We start from the raw sequence: 20,537 nt of genomic DNA on the forward strand, positions 1-20,537 counted from the left end.
CTGCAGACACGGCTGATGGGAGGAGAGCAGCGCTGTCCTGGCCAGTCAATCAAAAGAACAAGGGAGTGAAAAGAGGTGGGCAAACGGAGCCTCTAGGAGCAGGGGCAACGCCCCCACTGCTCCTAGAGGCTAATTAGCATATTATACAAGTTTGTTTTTCTCAATTAAGGCTTTAGGAGATGGCTCTAATATAGTTATGTTTAGCTGACATTAGCACATCGCTAATGTCAGCCAGCTTAATACCCATTTTTCAGGTGACAGAAACCCTTTAAAGGGGGAATATTCTGGTTATATCAAGTTATTCCGTATCCACAGGATATGGGATAACTATTAGACTGTTGGGAGTCTGACCGGCCGGACCCCACCGATTCCCTGCAGGGACCTCCAGAATGAATGGGGCGGCAGGTTGTGCATGTTCATTGTTGCTCCATTTATCTCTGTTGGACAGCAGAAGATAACAAAATACAGATTGTAGAAGTCACTATTTGCTGGCAGTAGCTCTTGTAAATCCATATCCTAGGATGCCTTGTCCAAAAATTACAAAGACAGGTGTATCCACATGGGCTATGGACAGGGTTGGACAGGTCCACCAGAGCACCTGAGGATCTTCAAACTCTGAAGTTATAGTGGGCCCAAAAATTCTGGAGAAAATCCCATTTGGAGCTCACTTTGAAGCTAATCATTTGCCGCTAGGGTCTATTTCTTTGTATCAAAACCTAGGCATTATTAATGATATAGAGTTTTGGCTTCAAGAATAATTTCCTCTCAAAGGCCCTGTGTAATCCAGTTCAATATTGCATTTAGAAGAAATTGTAGGTTAAATAAATCATTTTAAGTTGTGAGCTTGATGCTAGAGAAGCACAGATGAAAGTCAAAGGTATAGGACAATACACAGGAGAGTCTTCAGGCTGTGCCTATTCAGCAGCATGCATTGAACAGGCAGTTAAAAAATTGTGATTTACAGTAGGAGGGCAAGAGATTAATTCAATTGGATTAGCCTACTACAGTAGCAGAATACAGTGGCTCTGACACAAAATAGGCACCAAAGAGCAAGTCAACCCCATTTGGGACTTGTCAGTTACTTGCTGCCGTGGTTTCAGACTTAGCAAATCAAATGCTAGTCTTATTAAACTGTTCACTTTTGGCAATCTCTTTAGTTACCAAAGTCTTCTGATTATAAGCTAACAAGGGTGTCCATTGGACCATTCGAAATCAGTTGTAATCTTTAGGAAAACCTGGAAGTAAAGGTTAATTTCCTTAAAGTGCCACCACAGGAGAAATGTAGCACTACATTGAACTCATAGACTGTCTATATAATGCCAAAACATGCTAGGTCCTCCAGAGTGACAGATGTTCTCTGCAGCAATTTTTCTTTCATGATGATCTTGAATAAGGAATCTTTGTTTCATGAATACTCAAATATATTGACACAAATTGACATGAGTTGTCATGCCTAGCACATTTCACAGCTGTATTTGATTTTTTATGCATTTTTGTCAAATGCACAGTGGCTTCAGTGGCTTTTCACCTGCTCTATAATTTCAACTTTTAAAGTAAATCTCCATGCTTGAACAATGGCATAGTCTTAAAGTTAGAATTTTGCATAACTATGATTATGTGAGCTAGCGGAATATGGCTTTTACATTTCAATGCACCTAGATTCTTGCATATATTGTGCCAAACTATAGCACTATTTAGGTCATGTGGGTTTGGCGAAATTATCTGTGCCTAGCACCAGAGTTCTTGTGTAAATTTCTTTCTTAAAGTAAGCCAACTAATAGTTGGTATAGAGTCAGAGATACATGTCTATCCCTGCACCAAATTTATCATGCAGCCTGAAGCACTGTGATAAATCTGGTGTAGGTCTAGACAGTCTTTCCAAGTTTAAAGGGAACCTGTCATCAACTTTATGCTGACCTCACTGAGGGCAGCATAAAATAGTGACAGAAATGCTGATTTCTGTGGTGTGTCACTCATGAGCTAAAAGGAAGTGAGATGGGCTCAATAGAAAGTGCTACTCCCTTCTCATTCTAGCAATAGGTCTAAGCACTCAGAACCCCACCTATCAAAAAAAAATTCTCTTCTTTTTTTCCCCCCTTCTTAATACCATATCTCTGTCACGCAAGACCAAAATCTTACCAAGGAAAATCAGTGGCTGTCTCCCAGGGATTGATTTACCTCCTGGGACCAGAGGAGTCCTTTCTATTAAAAACAATGGGGAAAAACTATGACATATCCCATGTTTTATGAAGAGTGAGGGACCCTTAAAACACTATGTAAAAAATTTACTAACAGTGGGTTTTCATAGGCGAGTCTTAATCCAAAGTAGCTTTTAATAAATGTGGTTTCTCTTTGTCAGTGTATGTGCCGTAAGCTGAAATATATGCCTGATGTGAGCAATATCATTATAGTGCTATCATTTACACTGATTTCTGAAGTGAATTATAGTTAGAGATGGCCTTCCGGTTTGCCCGGTGGTCGTTTTGCTGTGAACTTTGCGCGTTCGCGATTTGCCGAACAGGCGAACATATGCCGATGTCAACCGGCGCCATATTCATTTGCATTGCGGTGAACTTTGACCCATGACACATCCATCAGGTGGGACAGGACAACCAATTGAGACGTTTCAACACAAGGACACACCCCCACCCTATAACAGAACCTGATCTGGCAGTCATTTTACATTCTGTGTTTTTGGGTGTGTTATACTTATAATATACTTTCTAACATAGAAAGTATTTTTTTGTGCATTTGTATTGTGCAGCAGTTGTATGCGGTTCTGCTGCGATACCGCAGCTATATAGAGGGACAAGCGCTATTGGAACAACAGGTGTGATATACCTGTTGCCCCCCAAAAAACTGATTGAGGGGTGTGATATACCTGCTTCCACAAAATACTGATTGACGGCAGCAATATACCTGTTGCCCCAAATAAACAGGGTGGTGTGATATAACAGTTGGGGCAAAAAAAAATAAAATTGAGGGGTGTGATATACTTGCTTCCACAAAATACTGATTAAGGGGTTTGATATAACTGCTTCCACCAAATATTGATTAAGGGGTGCGATACACCTGCTTCCACAAAATACTGATTAAGGGGTTTGATATACCTGCTTCTACCAAATACTGATTGAGGGCTATGATATACCTGCCTCCACAAAATACTGATTAAGGGGTTTGATATACCTATTTCCACCGAATATTGATTGAGGCCTGCGATATACCTGCTTCCACAAAATACTGATTAAGGGGTTTGACATACCTGCTTCCACCAAATATTGATTAAGGCCTGCAATATACCTGCTTACACAAAATACTGATTAAGGGGCTTGATATACCTGCTTCCACCAAATATTGATTGAGGCCTGCGATATACCTGCTTCCACAAAATACTGATGAAGGGGTTTGATATACCTGTTTTCACAAAATACTAATTGAGGGCAACGATATACCTGCCTCTAGAAAATACTGATTAAAGGGTTTGATATACCCATCTCCACAAAATATTGATTGAGGCCTGCGAAATACCTTCTTCCACAAAATACTGATTAAGGGGTTCGATATAACTGTTTCCACCAAATACTGATTGAGGCCTGCAATATACCTGTGTCCACAAAATACAGATTAAGGAGTTTGATATACCTGTTTCCACCAAATATTGATTGAGGGCTTTGATATACCTGCATCCACAAAATACTAATTATGGGGTTCAATATACCTGCTTCCATCAAATATTAATTAAGGACTGCGATATACCTGCTTCCACAAAATACTGATTAGGGGTTAAATTTATCTGCTTCCCCCAAATATTGATTAAGGCCTGTGATATACCTGTTCCACAAAATACTGATTAAGGGGTTTGATATACCTGCTTCCACCAAATATTGATTGATGCCTGTGATATACCTGCTTCCACAAAATACTGATTAAGGAGTTTGATATGCCTGCTTCCACAAAATACTGATGGAGGGCTGCGATATACCTGCTTCTACAAAATACTGATTAAGGGGTTTGATATACAAACCGGATTCCCAAAAAGTTTGGACACTAAACAAATTGTGAATAAAAACTGAATGCAATGATGTGGAGATGGCAAATGTCAATATTTTATTTGTAACAGAACGTAGATGACAGATCAAACGTTTAATCCGAGTAAATGTATCATTTTAAAGGAAAAATACGTTGATTCAAATTTTCACTGTGTCAACAAAGCCCCAAAAAGTTGGGACAAGTAGCAATAAGAGGCTGGAAAAAGTAAATTTGAGCATAACAAAAGAGCTGGAAGACCAATTAACACTAATTAGGTCAATTGGCAACAAGATTGGGTATAAAAAGAGCTTCTCAGAGTGGCAGTGTCTCTCAGAAGCCAAGATGGGTAGAGGATCACCAATTCCCACAATGTTGCGCAGAAAGATAGTGGAGCAATATCAGAAAGGTGTTACCCAGCAAAAAATTGCAAAGACTTTGCATCTATCATCATCAACTGTTCATAACATCATCCGAAGATTCAGAGAATCTGGAACAATCTCTGTGCGTAAGGGTCGAGGCCGTAAAACCATACTGGATGCCCGTGATCTCCGGGCCCTTAAACGACACTGCACCACAAACAAGAATGCTACTATAAAGGAAATCACAGAATGGGCTCAGGAATACTTCCAGAAACCATTGTCAGTGAACACAATCCACCGTGCCATCCGCCATTGCCAGCTGAAACTCTACAGTGCAAAGAAGAAGCCATTTCTAAGCAAGATCCACAAGCTCAGGCGTTTTCACTGGGCCAGGGATCATTTAAAATGGAGTGTGGCAAAATGGAAAACTGTTCTGTGGTCAGACGAGTCACGATTCAAAGTTCTTTTTGGAAATCTGGGACGCCATGTCATCCGGACCAAAGAGGACAAGGACAACCCAAGTTCTTATCAATGCTCAGTTCAGAAGCCTGCATCTCTGATGGTATGGGGTTGCATGAGTGCATGTGGAATGGGCAGCTTGCATGTCTGGAAAGGCACCATCAATGCAGAAAAATATATTCAGGTTCTAGAACAACATATGCTCCCATCCAGACGTCATCTCTTTCAGGGAAGACCCTGCATTTTTCAACAAGATAATGCCAGACCACATTCTGCATCAATCTCAACATCATGGCTGCGTAGAAGAAGGATCCGGGTACTGAAATGGCCAGTCTGCAGTCCAGATCTTTCACCTATAGAGAACATTTGGTGCATCATAAAAAGGAAGGTGCAACAAAGAAGGCCCAAGACGATTGAACAGTTAGAGGCCTGTATTAGACAAGAATGGGAGAGCATTCCTATTTCTAAACTTGAGAAACTGGTCTCCTCGGTCCCCAGACGTCTGTTGAGTGTTGTAAGAAGAAGGGGAGATGCCACACAGTGGTGAAAATGGCCTTGTCCCAACTTTTTGGGGATTTGTTGACACCATCAAATTCTGATTCAACATATTTTTCCCTTAAAATGGTACATTTTCTCAGTTTAAACTTTTGTTCCCTGATTTATGTTCTATTCTGAATAAAATATTAGAAGTTGGCACCTCCACATCATTGCATTCAGTTTTTATTCACGATTTGTATAGTGTCCCAACTTTTTTGGAATCCGGTTTGTACATGTTCCCACCAAATATTGATTGAGGCCAGCGATATATCTGCTTCCACAAAATACTGATTAAGGGGTTTGATATACCTGCTTCCACCAAATATTGATTGAGGCCTGCAATATACCTGCTTCCGCAAAATACTGAATAAGAGGTTTGATATACCTGCTTCCACAAAATACTGATTGAGGGCTGCGATATACCTGCTTCCACAAAATACTGATTAAGGGGTTCGATATACCGGTTTCCACCAAATATTGATTGAGGCCTTTCAATATACCTGCTTCCACAAAATACAGATTAAGGGGTTCGATATATCTGTTTCCACCAAATATTGATTGAGGCCTGCGATATACCTGCTTCCACAAATACTGCTCTTCTCTAGGGACTTAGGCACACATTCATTTTGAAAATGACAGGCAGAGGAAGAGGCAGGGCATTCCGCAGGGGTAGTTGGGGTCGGGCAGGTGCACCAGGCCAGAGCCTAAGTGGGAAGTTGGAGAAGGCGTGTGCGATTACGTCAAAGGATGCACCAGAGTTTGGCTCATTCAGCCTTCCGCTTCTGCACCCTCCTCATCCTCTGTATCTGCACCCTCCTCACTCTCTGCTGTGTGCACTGCCAAAGACACCACCACCATCACCACCATAGCCCCTCCACTCGAGTCAGAGGAATTATTTTCCCATCCATTCCCAGACCTCATCGATGCACAGCCATTCTTGACATCGGATGAGAAAGAGGAGGTAGCAATGGCCGCCACCCAGCGGATTGACGACAGTACCCAGATCAGCCCAAGGAGGGAGGTCCCTGCTTTTGCTGCCTATTCCGAGATCTCAAATGTCAGTGGTGGTAAAGGTGACGATGATGAGGTGTCAATGGATGTCACATGAGTGCCCACAAAATAGGAAGAGGAGGGGAGTTCAGCAACGTGTCGTTAAAGACTACCTGTACGAACTCTGCAGCAGGACAGGTTCTGGGGAGCTTGGTTTTTGCTTTCACCGCCCCAGTGGCTGCTCATGCACAATGGATGCAGACTTCTGCAGGCATTTGATGAGATCACCAAACTGGTCAGTCGCAGCTAGGGCACCATCAAAGACATCGTACCTTATCCCTTCTTTCTGGAGTGTGCATTGCGTCGTGTCATTGATCAAGACGTCGAGGAGCAGGAGCTGGAAGATGAGGAAGTCGCAATGTCGAATGAATTCCAAGCGGGGCCTACTCCATCTGATACAAGTCAACAGGAGTCTAAAGAGGAGTCAGAGGAGGATCGTGGCTGGGGGGGAGGAGGAGGAGCTAGAAGAGCAAGCTTTGAGGGGGACTTGAAACTTTTTGGGGATCCCTGGTGTTGTCCATGGCTGGGGGGAAGAGACCGAGGAAGACTTTCTCCTGGGTGATGAGCAGGAGCCAGGGCTCTCCACCGCTTCCAATTTAGTGCAAATGGGGGCCTTCATGCTCCAGTGTTTGAAGAGGGATCCCCATATAAAAAGCATAAAGGGTAAGGACCAGTACTGGGTGGCAATGTACTTAGACCTCCGGTATAAACACAAAATGGCGGACATGTTACCAGCATCACAGAGGGCTGGCAAAATGCAGCATTTCCAGGCCTTGCTGCGAGGGATGCTGCATTCTGCTGTTGTGGGCGCTGGCAGATGAGTTTCCACCCACAGCGAAACAGGTGCTGGTACCAATCCTACCGTGCCTGCAAGAAGAGGGTGCTTTGAAGATGTGTTGGTCACTTTGGATATGAGATCATTCTTGCAGCCAACCCATCGACAGCCGCCCTCTGGATCCAGCCTCAGGGTTAACGGCCAATGTGGACACTCTGAGAAGCGAGGAACTCCTGGACTACTGGGTGTACAGGCTTGACCTGTGGCCAGAGCCTGCACAATTTGCCATGGAATTCTCGGCTTGACCCTTGTCGAGTGTCCTGTCTGAAAGGATGTTCGGCGCAGCAGGGGGGATCGTGATCGATAAGCGCATGCGCCTAGCTCACAACAGTGTGGACTACCTCACATTTCTAAAAACGAATGAGGCATGGATCTCTGAGGAATTCAACACCTGTGACGACCACCTGTAATTGAATTTCCTCATGGTTTTATTTATATATAGCGGCATAAAAGGTATTTTCTGTCCGGTGAATGCCTAATTTTTGGGGCCTCTACTCCAGTGGCCTACAGTAACATTTTTATCCAGTGACCGACTAATATACCTCCAGCCACAAAATTACAAATTCTTTTCTGTCAGGTGAATGCCTAATTTTTGAGGCCTGTACTGGCCTACAGTAACATTTTTATCCAGTGACCGCTGAATGTAATTCTAGCCACATCATCACAAGTTATTTTCTGTCAGGTGAATGCCTAATTTTTGGGGCCTGTACTGGCCTACAGTAAAATTTTTATCCAGTGACCGCCTAATGTACCTCCAGCCACATAATTACAAGTTCTTTTCTGTCAGGTGAATGCCTAAGTTTTGTGGCCTGTACTGGCCTACAGTAAACTTTTTGGCCAGTGACCGCCTAATGTACCTCCAGCCACATAATCACAAGTTTTTTTTCTGTCAGGTGAATGCCTAATTTTTGGGGCCTGTACTCCCGTGGCCTAAAATAAAAAATTTCTAGGCTCCAGCACGCCACATTTCTGAGAGTTTCCCTTTAAGACGTTTAAAAATGGCCCCTGATTAAAATACATATTTTTTGTGGGAATGTTTGCCAATAATCCCCCTCTGGTATGTCACTGTCCATGTTGTGGGACTATTTGTGCACTTCTAGTAAGTATTTGGTGTCTGCAAATATGACTTGAAGGTTTTTCAGGTTCGCCTGCCATTAAAGTCAATGTGGCCCACTGCGAATGCATGGTTCGCGAACATTTGATCGCGAACACACATTCTCATTCGCGAACCGTCCCGGCCGATGTTCGTCCATCACTAATTATAGTTAATCTGTTGTTCCACAGGGAACTCCATCTCAAGAAATAGCAACAATAGAAGTTTTGCATGGTCGTGTTGATTTACTTTCTGTAATGCATAACACTTGAGATAATTATGTTGCTTGACACATTAATGAATAGATTTTATTAGATAATAGATAGTAAATTATGTTCCAGAACAAGATATTGACATTACAGTCCAGTGTCCATTTTGTACAGGGATCTCTGAGCTTACAAGAGAAAATCTCACTGATCACAGAACAATCACAATGGTAACATTCATAGTGGTACATACATATACTGCTGGCGGTCTGTACACAGTGCACATTACAGTATGGCTCCTCACTTTTTCTCAGTGAACAGTACGTGGAAGATAGATTGAAAGATAGGGGGTCATTATTTAAGGAAAGATATGCATTGACAACACTTTGTCTCCATTTCTAGATTCTCTTAAAGGGGTTATCAGCTTTTTTACTATTGATGATCTATCCTCGGGATAGGTCATCAATATCAGATCGGCAGGGGTCCGACCCACAGCATCCCCGCTCATCAGTTGTTTGAAGATAAGAATCAGTCATATGAGCGCTGCCCTCTCTGCTCTGTTTACCTGCTCGCCACAGCAATTGCAGTGGTGAGCAGGTATAATTACAAATATGTAGTCTCCGTTCACCTCTATGGAATGACTCTGTCTGTTTAAGTGAATACTACAGAGCAGAGAAGGCAATGCTCATACAAGTACTGCCTTCTCTTCAAACAGCTGGTCTGTGGGGGTGCCAGGATGTCAATAGAAAGTAGACAACCCCTTTAAAGGGGCACATTAAAATGATTTGCTAGTGACTCTTCAAAAATCTCACCCATGGATTCTCAAACACTTTTGGTTGAGCAATGTTTTTAAATTGTTGAATGCCTTTTTACAGGCATCCTCTAAAAATATGTTACTCAACACCTCTTTCTCTGAACTTAAACCTTCGTTTTCATGTTCTAGCAGAACTAATCCCCAAATTAGGGGCTTGTTTCATATAAAAAAATGGATCTACTTTTTTCTAGAAACAGTGCCACCCCACTTGAGTTTGGTATAGCCGTTAAGACCAGTTCACTTGATTGGGACTAAGCAGCATTACTGGATTGGGCCATTGGCAGGAGTGACGCTGTTTCTGTAATGAAAAGGGAGACCATCTTTTCTAATATCATGTAACCTTTTTAAAGGCTACTTTCACTTTCACTTTTAGAAGATTGACCAGCATCCTAGTTTCTCAATAGTGTCCCTATATAAATCTAAAGCTTTCCTGAAACATTGAAAAAGCAATGCATATGTCACAATTCTTTCCCATTTTCTTTCCCTTAAACTCTTCTCCAAGTTACTCTCTAGATATTTTTCTAGAGTTGCCCCCATTTTATATGTCTTTTGCATTTTACACCCTTGTGCCTTTTGCATATTTTTTAATCTTTCATATCTGATTGAAAGACATCTGTGGAATGTAATGCATACACCAAACATATTACTTCAGAAGCCAGTCCATGAATGTGAAACATCGAAATAGGAGGTGATATGTTGAACAAAGTTCAAGGGCAAGGAGCTTATAATAAAGCCATTTTGGCCTACAAGTAAAATATCAACCCTATAAACCCATCTCAGGATTCACCTCCCCTTCTTTCTTATGTTTCATGAAGCTGTAGTACCCAAAACCATTGGATTTGTTATCACTTTCTTTTGGCCATCTATAATTATTGATAAAGCAAGGATAGTGAAGGATACATAATACATAAATATGATAGATATCAAATGTAGCAATATAATTGGGGGAAAGTTGAACATATTCTTTTACTTTGTTAGGTGGTTTCATAAAGGCACTTAATGACACTTATAGTGGCTTGAATAGTGATGTCCTCCACTTTTGTGTCCTAAGGAATGGTGACTTCCATGGTGGTGACCAGAGGAATGTTGTTTTAAGTATTGGTAGCTTCCAATATGGTGACCTAAAAAGTAATATGTAATATTAAATGAATATTCCGACCCATAATAATGTATTTTTAGACATTTTTTAGACATTTTGGATACCACTGACACAGTCTCACTACACAAAGAGTTTCTGCGGTTTCATATTAAAGGGGTTGTACAGGATTTTTTTTAAAAATTAAATACAGCCACACTTGCCCCATTCACTTCAATGGATTTATGCTGCAATACCAGGTGCAAGCCATGGACAGTTATGGCTCTGTTTTGTAAAGACAGCAACCACATTTTCCAAATCCTGTACAACCTCTCCAAGGAGCTCTAGGAACTACATGTGCTTCACCTTCATGATACAGCAACCTATGGAACAGTCACTTGTTTCATATGAGTACAAACTATAACCTCCAATTGTCTCAGTGTGAATTGTAGGCCCATGGAGATACATTGATCCAATCTCTTCTGTATGGACACATAATATAGCCATATATCTGCACTCCTAAATTTACAAAAGTTATAATCACATCAGCATCAGAGGCTCCTTTGGGAGCATCAGTCGCAGATTCCGTCATATTTAAATGTGCTGTTCTTGCAGTTAAAACTTTATAAAAAATTAATGCAGCGCTGTTCTTCCAGTTAAAACTCTAGAAGCCATGATGAATTATAATGGAAAGTACACTGCAGACGTACATACAGAGCCTAAAGGCAAACATAGATATAAGTGTATTGTCAGCCAAACCTGTCAAGAAAGGCGGTTTGGCCGACAGTCAAATGTGTATGGGGAGCTCCTGACTTTACACTGACACATGTTCGGGGATAAAATGATCAGGCAAATTGAATATTTTGATCCAATCCTGATGTTCTTCCAGGAGTTCGGCTGGCAGCTATTGAATGTCTATTGTCAGCTTAAGGCCTCACATGGCTGTTGCTCGGCTGTGCTCATATTGCGGCCCGCAAACCGCGGATCTGCAATACACGTGAACTGGCAGTGAGCACATCACATCACAGATGCAAACCCATTCACTCGAATGGGCCCTCAAGAATAGAACTCAAGTTGATTGAGTCTTGACCCCTCTGCGGAATCCACACTGATATTGCCCATGCATTGGGGACCCTAAATTGCAGTCCCTAATGCATGGAACGGCAGAGCAACGGCTGTGTGCATGAGCCCTAGGCCTCATGTCCAGCTTACCATAAGGCCTCATGCACAAGACCGTTGTGTGCACCCGTGGCCATTGCTCCATTTTCCGTGATTTTCTGCGGACCTATTGACTTTCAATGGGTCCGTTGAAAACTCGGAAGATGCACCGTTTGTCATCCGCCTCCGTGATCCGTGTATCCTGTCCGTCAAAAAAATATGACCTGTCCTATTTTCTTGACGGACAACGGTTCACGGACCTATTCAAGTCAATGGGTCCGTGAAAGAACACGGATGCACACAAGATTGGCATCTGCGTCCGTGATCCGTGGCCGTAGGTTACTTTCATACAGACGGATCCGAAGATCCGTCTGCATAAAAGCTTTTTCAGAGCTGAGTTTTCACTTCTGATGGTTACGCTTCTAGTTAGAATATACTACGAACTTTGTACATGACTGCCCCCTGCTGCCTGGCAGCACCCGATCTCTTACATGGGGCCGTGATCCGCACAATTAACCCCTCAGGTGCCGCACCTGAATGGGTTAATTGTGTGTATCATAGCCCCCTGTAAGAGATCAGGGGCTGCCAGGCAGCAGGAGGCCAGACCCCCCTCCCTCCCCAGTTTTAATTTCATTGGTGGCCAGTGCGGCCCCCCCTCTATTGTATTAATATCATTGGTGGCCAGTGCGGCCCCCCCCCGGCCCCCCCTCCCTCTATTGTATTAATATCATTGGTGGCACAGTGTGCGACCCCTCCCTCCCTCTATTGTATTAATATCATTGATGGCACAGTGTGCGGCCTCCCCTCTACCCCCCCCCCCGATCATTGGTGGCAGCGGAGAGTTCCGATTGGAGTCCCAGTTTAATCGATGGGGCTCTGATCGGTAACCATGACAACCAAGACGCTACTGCAGTTCTGGTTGCCATGGTTACTTAGCAATATTAGAAGCATCATACTTACCTGCTGCGCTGTCTGTGACCGGCCGGAAGCTCCTCCTACTGGTAAGTGACAGATCATTAATCAATGCGCCGCACAGACCTGTCACTTACCAGTAGGAGGAGCTCCCGGCCGGTCACAGACAGCGCAGCAGGTAAGTATGATGCTTCTAATATTGCTAAGTAACCATAAGTAACCATGGCAACCAGGACTGCAGTAGCGTCCTGGTTGCCATGGTTACCGATCGGAGCCCACACTGTGCCACCAGTGATATTAATACAATAGAGGGAGGGAGGGGGGGCCGCACACTGTGCCACCAATGATATTAATACAATAGAGGTATAATAGGGACTTCTGACTTTACATTGAAAGTCAATGGGGGACGGATCCGTTTGCAATTGTACCATATTGTGTCAACGTCAAACAGATCCGTCCCCATTGACTTGCATTGTAAGTCAGGACGGATCCGTTTGGCTCCGCACGGCCAGGCGGACACCAAAACGACTTTTTCCTTCATGTCCGTGGATCCTTCAAAAATCAAGGAAGACCTACGGAAGGAAAAACAGACACGGATCACGGAACTACGGAACCCGTTTTTACGGACCGCAAAAAAAAACGGTTGTGTGCATGAGGCCTAAGTATGAGCTTTTTATGGCATGTCAACTGTGCTGTATCATGTCTCTTGTAGTCCTGTCCTAAAAACAGAAGTTTGCAGATGGCACTTCATTCTATACCATTGGTGTAATCATACACCCTCCATCATATGGGTTGCTCAAGGTTTATAGCATCATTTTTTTTTTTGAGGAAGTGGTACAGGGACATAAAGAAACAGCTTTAAAATGTTGAAGTAAAAGCTTATTCATTCATTAGAGACTTACCATTCTTCCCATGTGACATGTTATGTCCAGAAATACTGAAAAAAAAAGAAGACAGTTGAAATGCAGTTCCTAAATTATACATGTATAATGTACATAGCTTTCAATAACAGCTAATTATCCATATACAGTGGTCCCTCAAGTTACAATATTAATTGGTTCTGGGAAGACCATTGTAAGTTAAAAATGTTCTAACTTTAGTCCATAACTCTATGGAAAACTAGTAATTGGTTCCAAAGCCCCAAAATGTCATCCCAAGATAACGGGAAATTAAGACTTAAGGAAAATAAGCAAATAACTAAGACAGAAAAGGCATATCTTTATATATAACAGTCATGAATAGATGCTGGAAGCAGTAAATCACTTTCTATGATGAGGATAAGACCTTCTTCTTGCAGTACACACTGTACCAGAAAAATAAAAAAAAGTCGCCCTCGCTTAACATGCAAAGGTGTAGTTCATCCTGGCAGAGACGCAGGACACTTTGTACAGCACTGTATTGTAAAGAACTGCTACTAGAGAGACAATACAAGTGGCTTGCCAGTGAAATGGCCATATTGAATGGTTGGATCCAAATCTGAGGTATTGTGTGTTGAGCCTAATTTCAAGTTATGATGGTCCAGGAAAACCAGAATGGTCAATATTACAATGTTACATTACACAATAAAAGAGTGAGGGATAATGATGTCAGTGATAGGTGTCTAGGAAGACTATCCACCCGTTTCACGGAAATTTTATGGCACTCTTGTTTTTACCAAAATGTGTCACTTGTTGAACTTCTTGACAATTTTTTTAAATGATGAGAAAAGGGAAGAAACTTATTCGGAGGGGCAGAGCCTATTACAGCCAGATTTACTATAACTTACACCTGTCCCTTTCTGGCATAAACTTGAGGTTTGGGGGAATGGACTTCCAGAGATGCGCCTAATTTATTAAGAGGCATCTTAATAAATTAGGCATATCTCATCACATCACACAGGGGATTGAGACACCAGTCTTGAAAAATGTCCCCTGGTGGTTTGTAATGTCTCCCATTACAGGATACATTGAAACCCAGTGCCAGTTAAACAGGGCAGTGAGACCCGCTAAAGATAGCATACTGCGAATGTCTTATAACCTAAGTAACAATAAGGTGTTTAGATATTCAAGCGAGTGGCTTGGTGAATTAGTGGGGCAGACCTTTCAGGTTGTCTCTATTACAAGGTGCTTTTGCACAGAACACTATTAGATATGAGCGGCAGGGGCTATATTCAAATTTGCAATATTTCGCGAAAATGTGGTAGAATATTCGTCATATATTCGCAAATATTCATATTCGAGATTAAATCTTCAATGTAAAAATCACGTAAGAATATTTTCGTGATTGCAAAAAATCTACAATGTAAAAATCGCGTAATGCGAAATGGGTAAAAAACTAATATATAGCACTAAAGAATATAGTGCTATATATTAGTTTTTAGAATATTCGTAAATTTTTTCCATCTGAAAACATGATTCCTCTCTGCTTCTTGCTTGTGGGCCAATGAGTCATTGGCCCACAAGCAACTTAAGCAGGTAGGAATCATGACTTCAGATGAAAAAAAAATGACGAATATTCGATATAACGAATATATAGCACTATATTCAAAATTTTCGCAAATTCTGGAAGTTACGATATTTAAGATAAATATTTGTATTTTGAATATTCGCGCTTAACACTAAACACTATAGGAGATATGTAGTACACTTCCCCCTGTACATACTCAATATCATGGCCATCCAGTAAGCGCTTATATGTAGCAATCTCCATCTCCAAGTGGTTCTTCTGGTCCATGAGAACCTTGTATTCATAGTTCTGACGTTCTAGATTGGATCGGATTGTGGCAAGCTCAGATTCCATATTATTGATCAAGCACTGTAATCCAGCAAGCTTGGATCCAAAGGTAGCTTCCGTTTCAGCCAAAGTACCCTCCAGTGCTGATTTCTGGAATTAAATAAATGTGTAATATGTTCACCTACTTTTTGTTGCACCTTGTATAGATACTAATCAATAATTATAGTTTTTACATCTTACCAGACTCAGTTCACTTTGTAGATCAATTTCAAGTGCCTGCACACAACGTTTCATTTCAATAATCTCAGTTTCCACGGACTGGAGTGCTTCTGAGCTAGAAGCTACCTCATTACTGAGCTCCTCGCTCTACAACAGCAAAAAGATAAAATACACAAACAGTAACTAGAAATGTAGTATTACATGGTGCCCATTTAAGTCAATAGTCGACTGTGTAACAGTTACATCTCTGTGGGTGGAATCCAGTTTTTCTTTCTACTTATAGAGGGAGGTCCTAAACAAATTACAACCTTCTATAACATAGATATGCCCTACACAGAGCACATAACTTTAAAGAAAAAATACTTTAAGCATACATATACTTTCAGAATTAGCTGCCCGTGTGTGTACATGAGTGATGTCGGTATATCTGCCCATTCTATATCTTGTATCTGGCATTTTTAGCAGCTTGGAGACTCTTTGCATGATGTCTTCTAGGCAGAGCAAACAGAAAACTCCCCTATCACTCTTTCATAAAACTGAGAAGTAGAACAGCATGGAAGACATTACAGAAAGGTACTGAACAGAAAAAACATTTGGAGTTATTTTGGAGACAGTAAATTGCAACTACGGTCTATTTCCTTAAATAAGAATCTATTAGAAAAGAGTTGATAACTGGAGAACATTGCATTTTTTCTGATAAGATATATTACAAAGTTTTTCATATTCAGATATACTACTGATTTATGCAAAGTAGTATTAAAGGTAAGTTTATATTTAAAGTTTTTCTTTGAGAGATCCATTTTCACAGTTGACCATAATCATCCAGGGTTTATCATATAACCCATACTAAATTTATGTGTACAAAATGAGTCTCCTCTGTCAGATTTGTAGAAGAAACTCTAGCATATAAAGGTCTATATAAAGGTCCAAGCTAGATAGGACTTATGTAAAAAAATATCTCATAGTCAATACAGGGAAATGTTAGCTAATTTACCATTTTGAGGAACATATCTTCTGCTTCTGTAAGATTTATTTCCATTAAGTTTTCATATTCCTCTCGGATCTCAGACAAAGCTTGATTTAAGTCAATAGATGGTGCAGCATTCAATTCCACATTAATTCTAGCCCCCAGCTGGGAGAGAAGAGATTCTATCTCCTGTAGTGAGACAACAGTCAGATATACTGTGCTTTTACATTTGAGATTTTCTCATGGCACACCAAGTATTTTTACCTCCTCACTGTTCATCTTAAGACTATTCTTTTCTTCTTGAAGTCTTTGGACATGAATTTCCAGTTCACAATTATCTCCATTCAGTCCTTCCAAAACTCTTGTCAGACTATTTACATCCATCTCAGCATTGTTACTCTGCATGAGTTCTAGCTCATACCTTTGAAGAACGAAATATATTATGTGCACATGCATTATATTAGTCATCTTTTAAACCTATTAGCCTTATTAAAAAAAGTGGTTTGTTTGCTAAAATATTACTAAACAATAGGACTTTTGTCTCTGGTGATGAGTGGTGCAGGGGACGTTAATGAGAAGTTTACAGTTCCCAGAAGCAGAATGTCCTGCAGAAGGGGCCTGAAATGAATCTCTGTCCTGAGTGAAAGACCATGTTAAGGATGTTGCTTTTTTTCTGGTGCAACATAAGGTCGACAGCAGTGGCGTCGCCAGGGGGGGGCCAGAGGGGGCCACGGCCCCCCCAACATCATGCTGGGCCCCCCCATGTGCCCCCCCAACTAAAATGCGCCCCCCCCTGCTGCCAGCAGCATTCACTTGACTGATCCGAGTTCAGCTCAGCTCAGTCACACTCTCTCTCTCACCTCACGCTGCTGGCAGCAGGGACGCAGGGAGCCGAAGCCTGAGGGAGGGACGGGGAGGAGCGTAATGTGATCTCAGAGTGGAGGCTGCTTCTGCCAGCCCCACCCCTCCCCGCCCACCAACCAATCACCGACCAGAGCTGAGGGGGCAAGGCAAGCACAGCACACCAGCAGCTCTCTGAATCGTGTCGTCTGAGTCACACAAGTAAGTGCAGGGGAGTCTAATAGAAAGGAATCGAATGAGTCACAAGTTAAAAGAATCTAAAGATCCGACTTAGTTTGTGACTCATTCGATTCATTGAGTTAAAAGAGCAGTGAGTCAGAGGGTAGAACAGGTAAGGCTACTTTCACACTTGCGCTTGATCGGATCCGTTCTGAACGGATCCGATCATATAATGCAGACGGAGGCTCCGTTCAGTACGGATCCGTCTGCATTAATAACTTAGAAAAATTTCTAAGTCTGAAAGTAGCCTGAGCAGATCCGTTCAGACTTTCAATGTAAAGTCAATGGGGGACGGATCCGCTTGAAGATTGAGCCATATGGTGTCATCTTCAAGCGGATCCGTTCCCATTGACTTACATTGTAAGTCTGAACGGATCCGCTCGCCTCCGCACGGCCAGGCAGACAGCTGAAAGCTGCAAGCAGCGTTCAGCTGTCCGCCTGGCCGTGCAGAGGCGAGCGGAGCGGAGGCTGAACGCCGCCAGACTGATGCAGTCTGAGCGGATCCGCTCCATTGAGACTGCATCAGGGCTGGACGGCTGCGTTCGGGTCCGCTCGTGAGCTCCTTCAAACGGAGCTCACGAGCGGACCGACGAACGCTAGTGTGAAAGTAGCCTTACACTGAGGCTGAGGCTGCTTTTGTTGCAGCAGTGATAAGATTAAGGGACAGGAGAAGTGACAGATGACACAAGAGTTTAGATTACAGGTTGAATTAAATTAACCCTTTAGAATCAAATTGGCTTCTCAGGAGATATATATGTTAAAGGCATCTCATTCAGTAGCTATATAACTAAGGGCCCTTTCACACTTGCATTGTCCGGATCCGGCGTGTACTCCACTTGCCGGAGGTACACGCCGGATCCGGAAAAACGCAAGTGTACTGAAAGCATTTGAAGACGGATCCGTCTTCAAAATGCGTTCAGTGTTACTATGGCAGCCAGGACGCTATTAAAGTCCCGGTTGCCATAGTAGTAGTGAGGAGCGGGGGAGCGGTATACTTACAGTCCGTGCGGCTCCCGGGGCGCTCCAGAATGACATCAGAGCGCCCCATGCGCATGGATGATGTGTACATGCGATCACGTCATCCATGCGCCTGGGGCGCCCTGACGTCACTCTGGAGCGCCCCGGGAGCCGCACGGACGGTAAGTATGCTGCTCCCCACTACACTTTACCATGGCTGCCAGGACTTTAGCGTCCCGGCATCCATGGTAACCATTGAGAAAAAGCTAAACGTCGTATCTGGCAATGCGCCGAAACGACGTTTAGCTTAAGGCCGGATCCGGATCAATGCCTTTCAATGGGCATTAATTCCGGATCCGGCCTTGCGGCAAGTCTTCAGGATTTTTGGCCGGAGCAAAAAGTACTGCATGCTGCGGTATTTTCTCCGGCCAAAAAACGTTCCGTTCCGGAACTGAAGACATCCTGATGCATCCTGAACGGATTTCTATCCATTCGGAATGCATTAGGATAAAACTGATCAGGATTCTTCCGGCATAGAGCCCCGACGACGGAACTCTATGCCGGATCCGGACAACGCAAGTGTGAAAGGGGCCTAAGGGTGGGTTCACATCACCTTTATGGATTGTACTGTCAGTGTCAGACTGTTGTCACTGTGGGTAACATTGCACACCACAGTGACAGCTTCTGACTCCTGTCTGACTCCTGACTCCTCCTGTCCGGCGTCAGCCTCAGCTTCCCTTTACTATAATAAATCACTCAATACTAGTAATCAGAGTTCAGAGAGAGCTGAAGAAGACGAGCCGACTGCACTGAGTCAGCAGCGCAGCAAGTAGTGAGTGAATCGAATGTATCAAGCATCTGCGCATGCGCACCGGCACCTAGAGTCTTCGGTTCACTTGCGAGTCAGCTCAGCAGTCTGACTCACCAAGTGAACCGAAGATCCGATTCATGAATTGGTTCATTTGAATGAGCTGATTCAAATGAACCGATTCACCTAAAAGATCCGAACTTCCCATCACTAAGCGGCGGTGCAGGGGAGGGAGAGGCGTGTCCCTTCCCCTTGCTCTGATAGGCTGCAGGCACTAGACCGGCAGCCTATCAGAGGCCGGCGCAGGCGCGCGATGACGTCATCGCGCCGCCTGAGCCATACAGCGTGGGACACAGGCCAGAAGAGGCCTGCATCGCATCGCTAACACTGAGGTAAGTATAATTTTTTTTTTTTTTTTTTACAATAGTGATACTTGGGGGGGGGGGGGGGGACTTACCTAATAATGGCACATGATGGGGGGGGCTTACTTAATAATGGCACATTGGGGGGGACTTACTTAATGATGGCTGGACTTTTCTTCCCTGTTGCGGTTTTAGGTATTGGGTAAAGTATCGCAGCATTTCTAAGTGTACTTGTGTAAATGTATCGTTGTTATAGCTGCCCCCCCTACTTTTGTCCTGGCCCCCAGTGTGCCCCCCCAAAATTTAAAAGCTAGAGACGCCACTGGTCGACAGAAGGTAACTTGCAGAGCAGAGTTGGATTAAAACTGGAGGATCTTGGCCCAAAAAATTGGCACAGGCCAATACCTAGTAACAGGTATATATATAATTTGTGTGACTATGCTAGATTTTATTAGGCAAATGTTGACTTGACATATTTCAACCACAGGATTTCTTCTAGGTATCAGTAACAATGCTTGAAGATGGACTTTGAGAGAACTGGGCAGTCAGTGCCTCTGGGCAGTTGCCTAATTTTCCCTCCCTATAATCTGAGCCTGTTATTGCCACTATATTGTCTTTTGTATACTGGACATGCACTTACTTTCTCCTGTAGTCAACAGCAGCCAATCCAGCATTGTCAATCTGAAGCATGACATTAGCATTTTCCATAGCAGCTTCCATAATCTAAACAAGATATTTACATAATTGTTTTAAAATCTGCCATGTTATCAAGTGAACTATTAAATACATTAAGCAGATATGAAACATGAAATTACTAGAAATACAAAAATTTGTTTAATCTATATTTAATTATGGTTTTATAAATTATTTTACATGCTATACATGTCTTACCTGGTTCTGTAGTT

The 20,537-nt window shown here is 42.8% G+C and overlaps 1 protein-coding gene across 2 annotated transcripts; it reads right to left on the bottom strand.

Moving 5' to 3' along the window:
• Positions 1 to 8,656: 8,656 nt before the first annotated feature.
• LOC122940752 (keratin, type I cytoskeletal 14-like) lies at positions 8,657 to 17,327 on the bottom strand. Of its 2 annotated transcripts, XM_044297483.1 has the most exons (7): positions 17,286 to 17,327; positions 16,690 to 16,846; positions 16,453 to 16,614; positions 15,480 to 15,605; positions 15,169 to 15,389; positions 13,430 to 13,464; positions 8,657 to 10,503 (listed from the first exon to the last, which is right to left on the bottom strand). In XM_044297483.1, the coding sequence occupies exons 2-7, from the start codon at positions 16,828 to 16,830 to the stop codon at positions 10,379 to 10,381; spliced, it is 810 nt and encodes a 269-aa protein (XP_044153418.1). In that variant the 5' UTR covers positions 16,831 to 16,846; positions 17,286 to 17,327; the 3' UTR covers positions 8,657 to 10,378. The 2 variants fall into 2 exon arrangements, with proteins under 2 accessions (XP_044153418.1, XP_044153417.1); XM_044297482.1 differs by lacking the exon at positions 17,286 to 17,327 and having other exon boundaries at positions 16,690 to 17,223.
• Between the last annotated feature and the right edge of the window lie 3,210 nt (positions 17,328 to 20,537).

Source organism: Bufo gargarizans, chromosome 6 (assembly GCF_014858855.1).
Source record: "Bufo gargarizans isolate SCDJY-AF-19 chromosome 6, ASM1485885v1, whole genome shotgun sequence".
Lineage (NCBI taxonomy): Eukaryota > Metazoa > Chordata > Amphibia > Anura > Bufonidae > Bufo > Bufo gargarizans.

Bases quoted from the DNA above. Each gene is read 5' to 3' on its own strand.
- LOC122940752 (XM_044297482.1), bottom strand. From the start codon at position 16,893: ATGACTAATATAATGCATGTGCACATAATATATTTCGTTCTTCAAAGG. The intron at 15,606-16,452 runs GTAAATTAGCTA...TTGCTGTTGTAG, and splicing joins AAGATATGTTCCTCAAAATG to AGCGAGGAGCTCAGTAATGA. The intron at 15,390-15,479 runs GTAAGATGTAAA...ATTTAATTCCAG, and splicing joins TACAAAGTGAACTGAGTCTG to AAATCAGCACTGGAGGGTAC.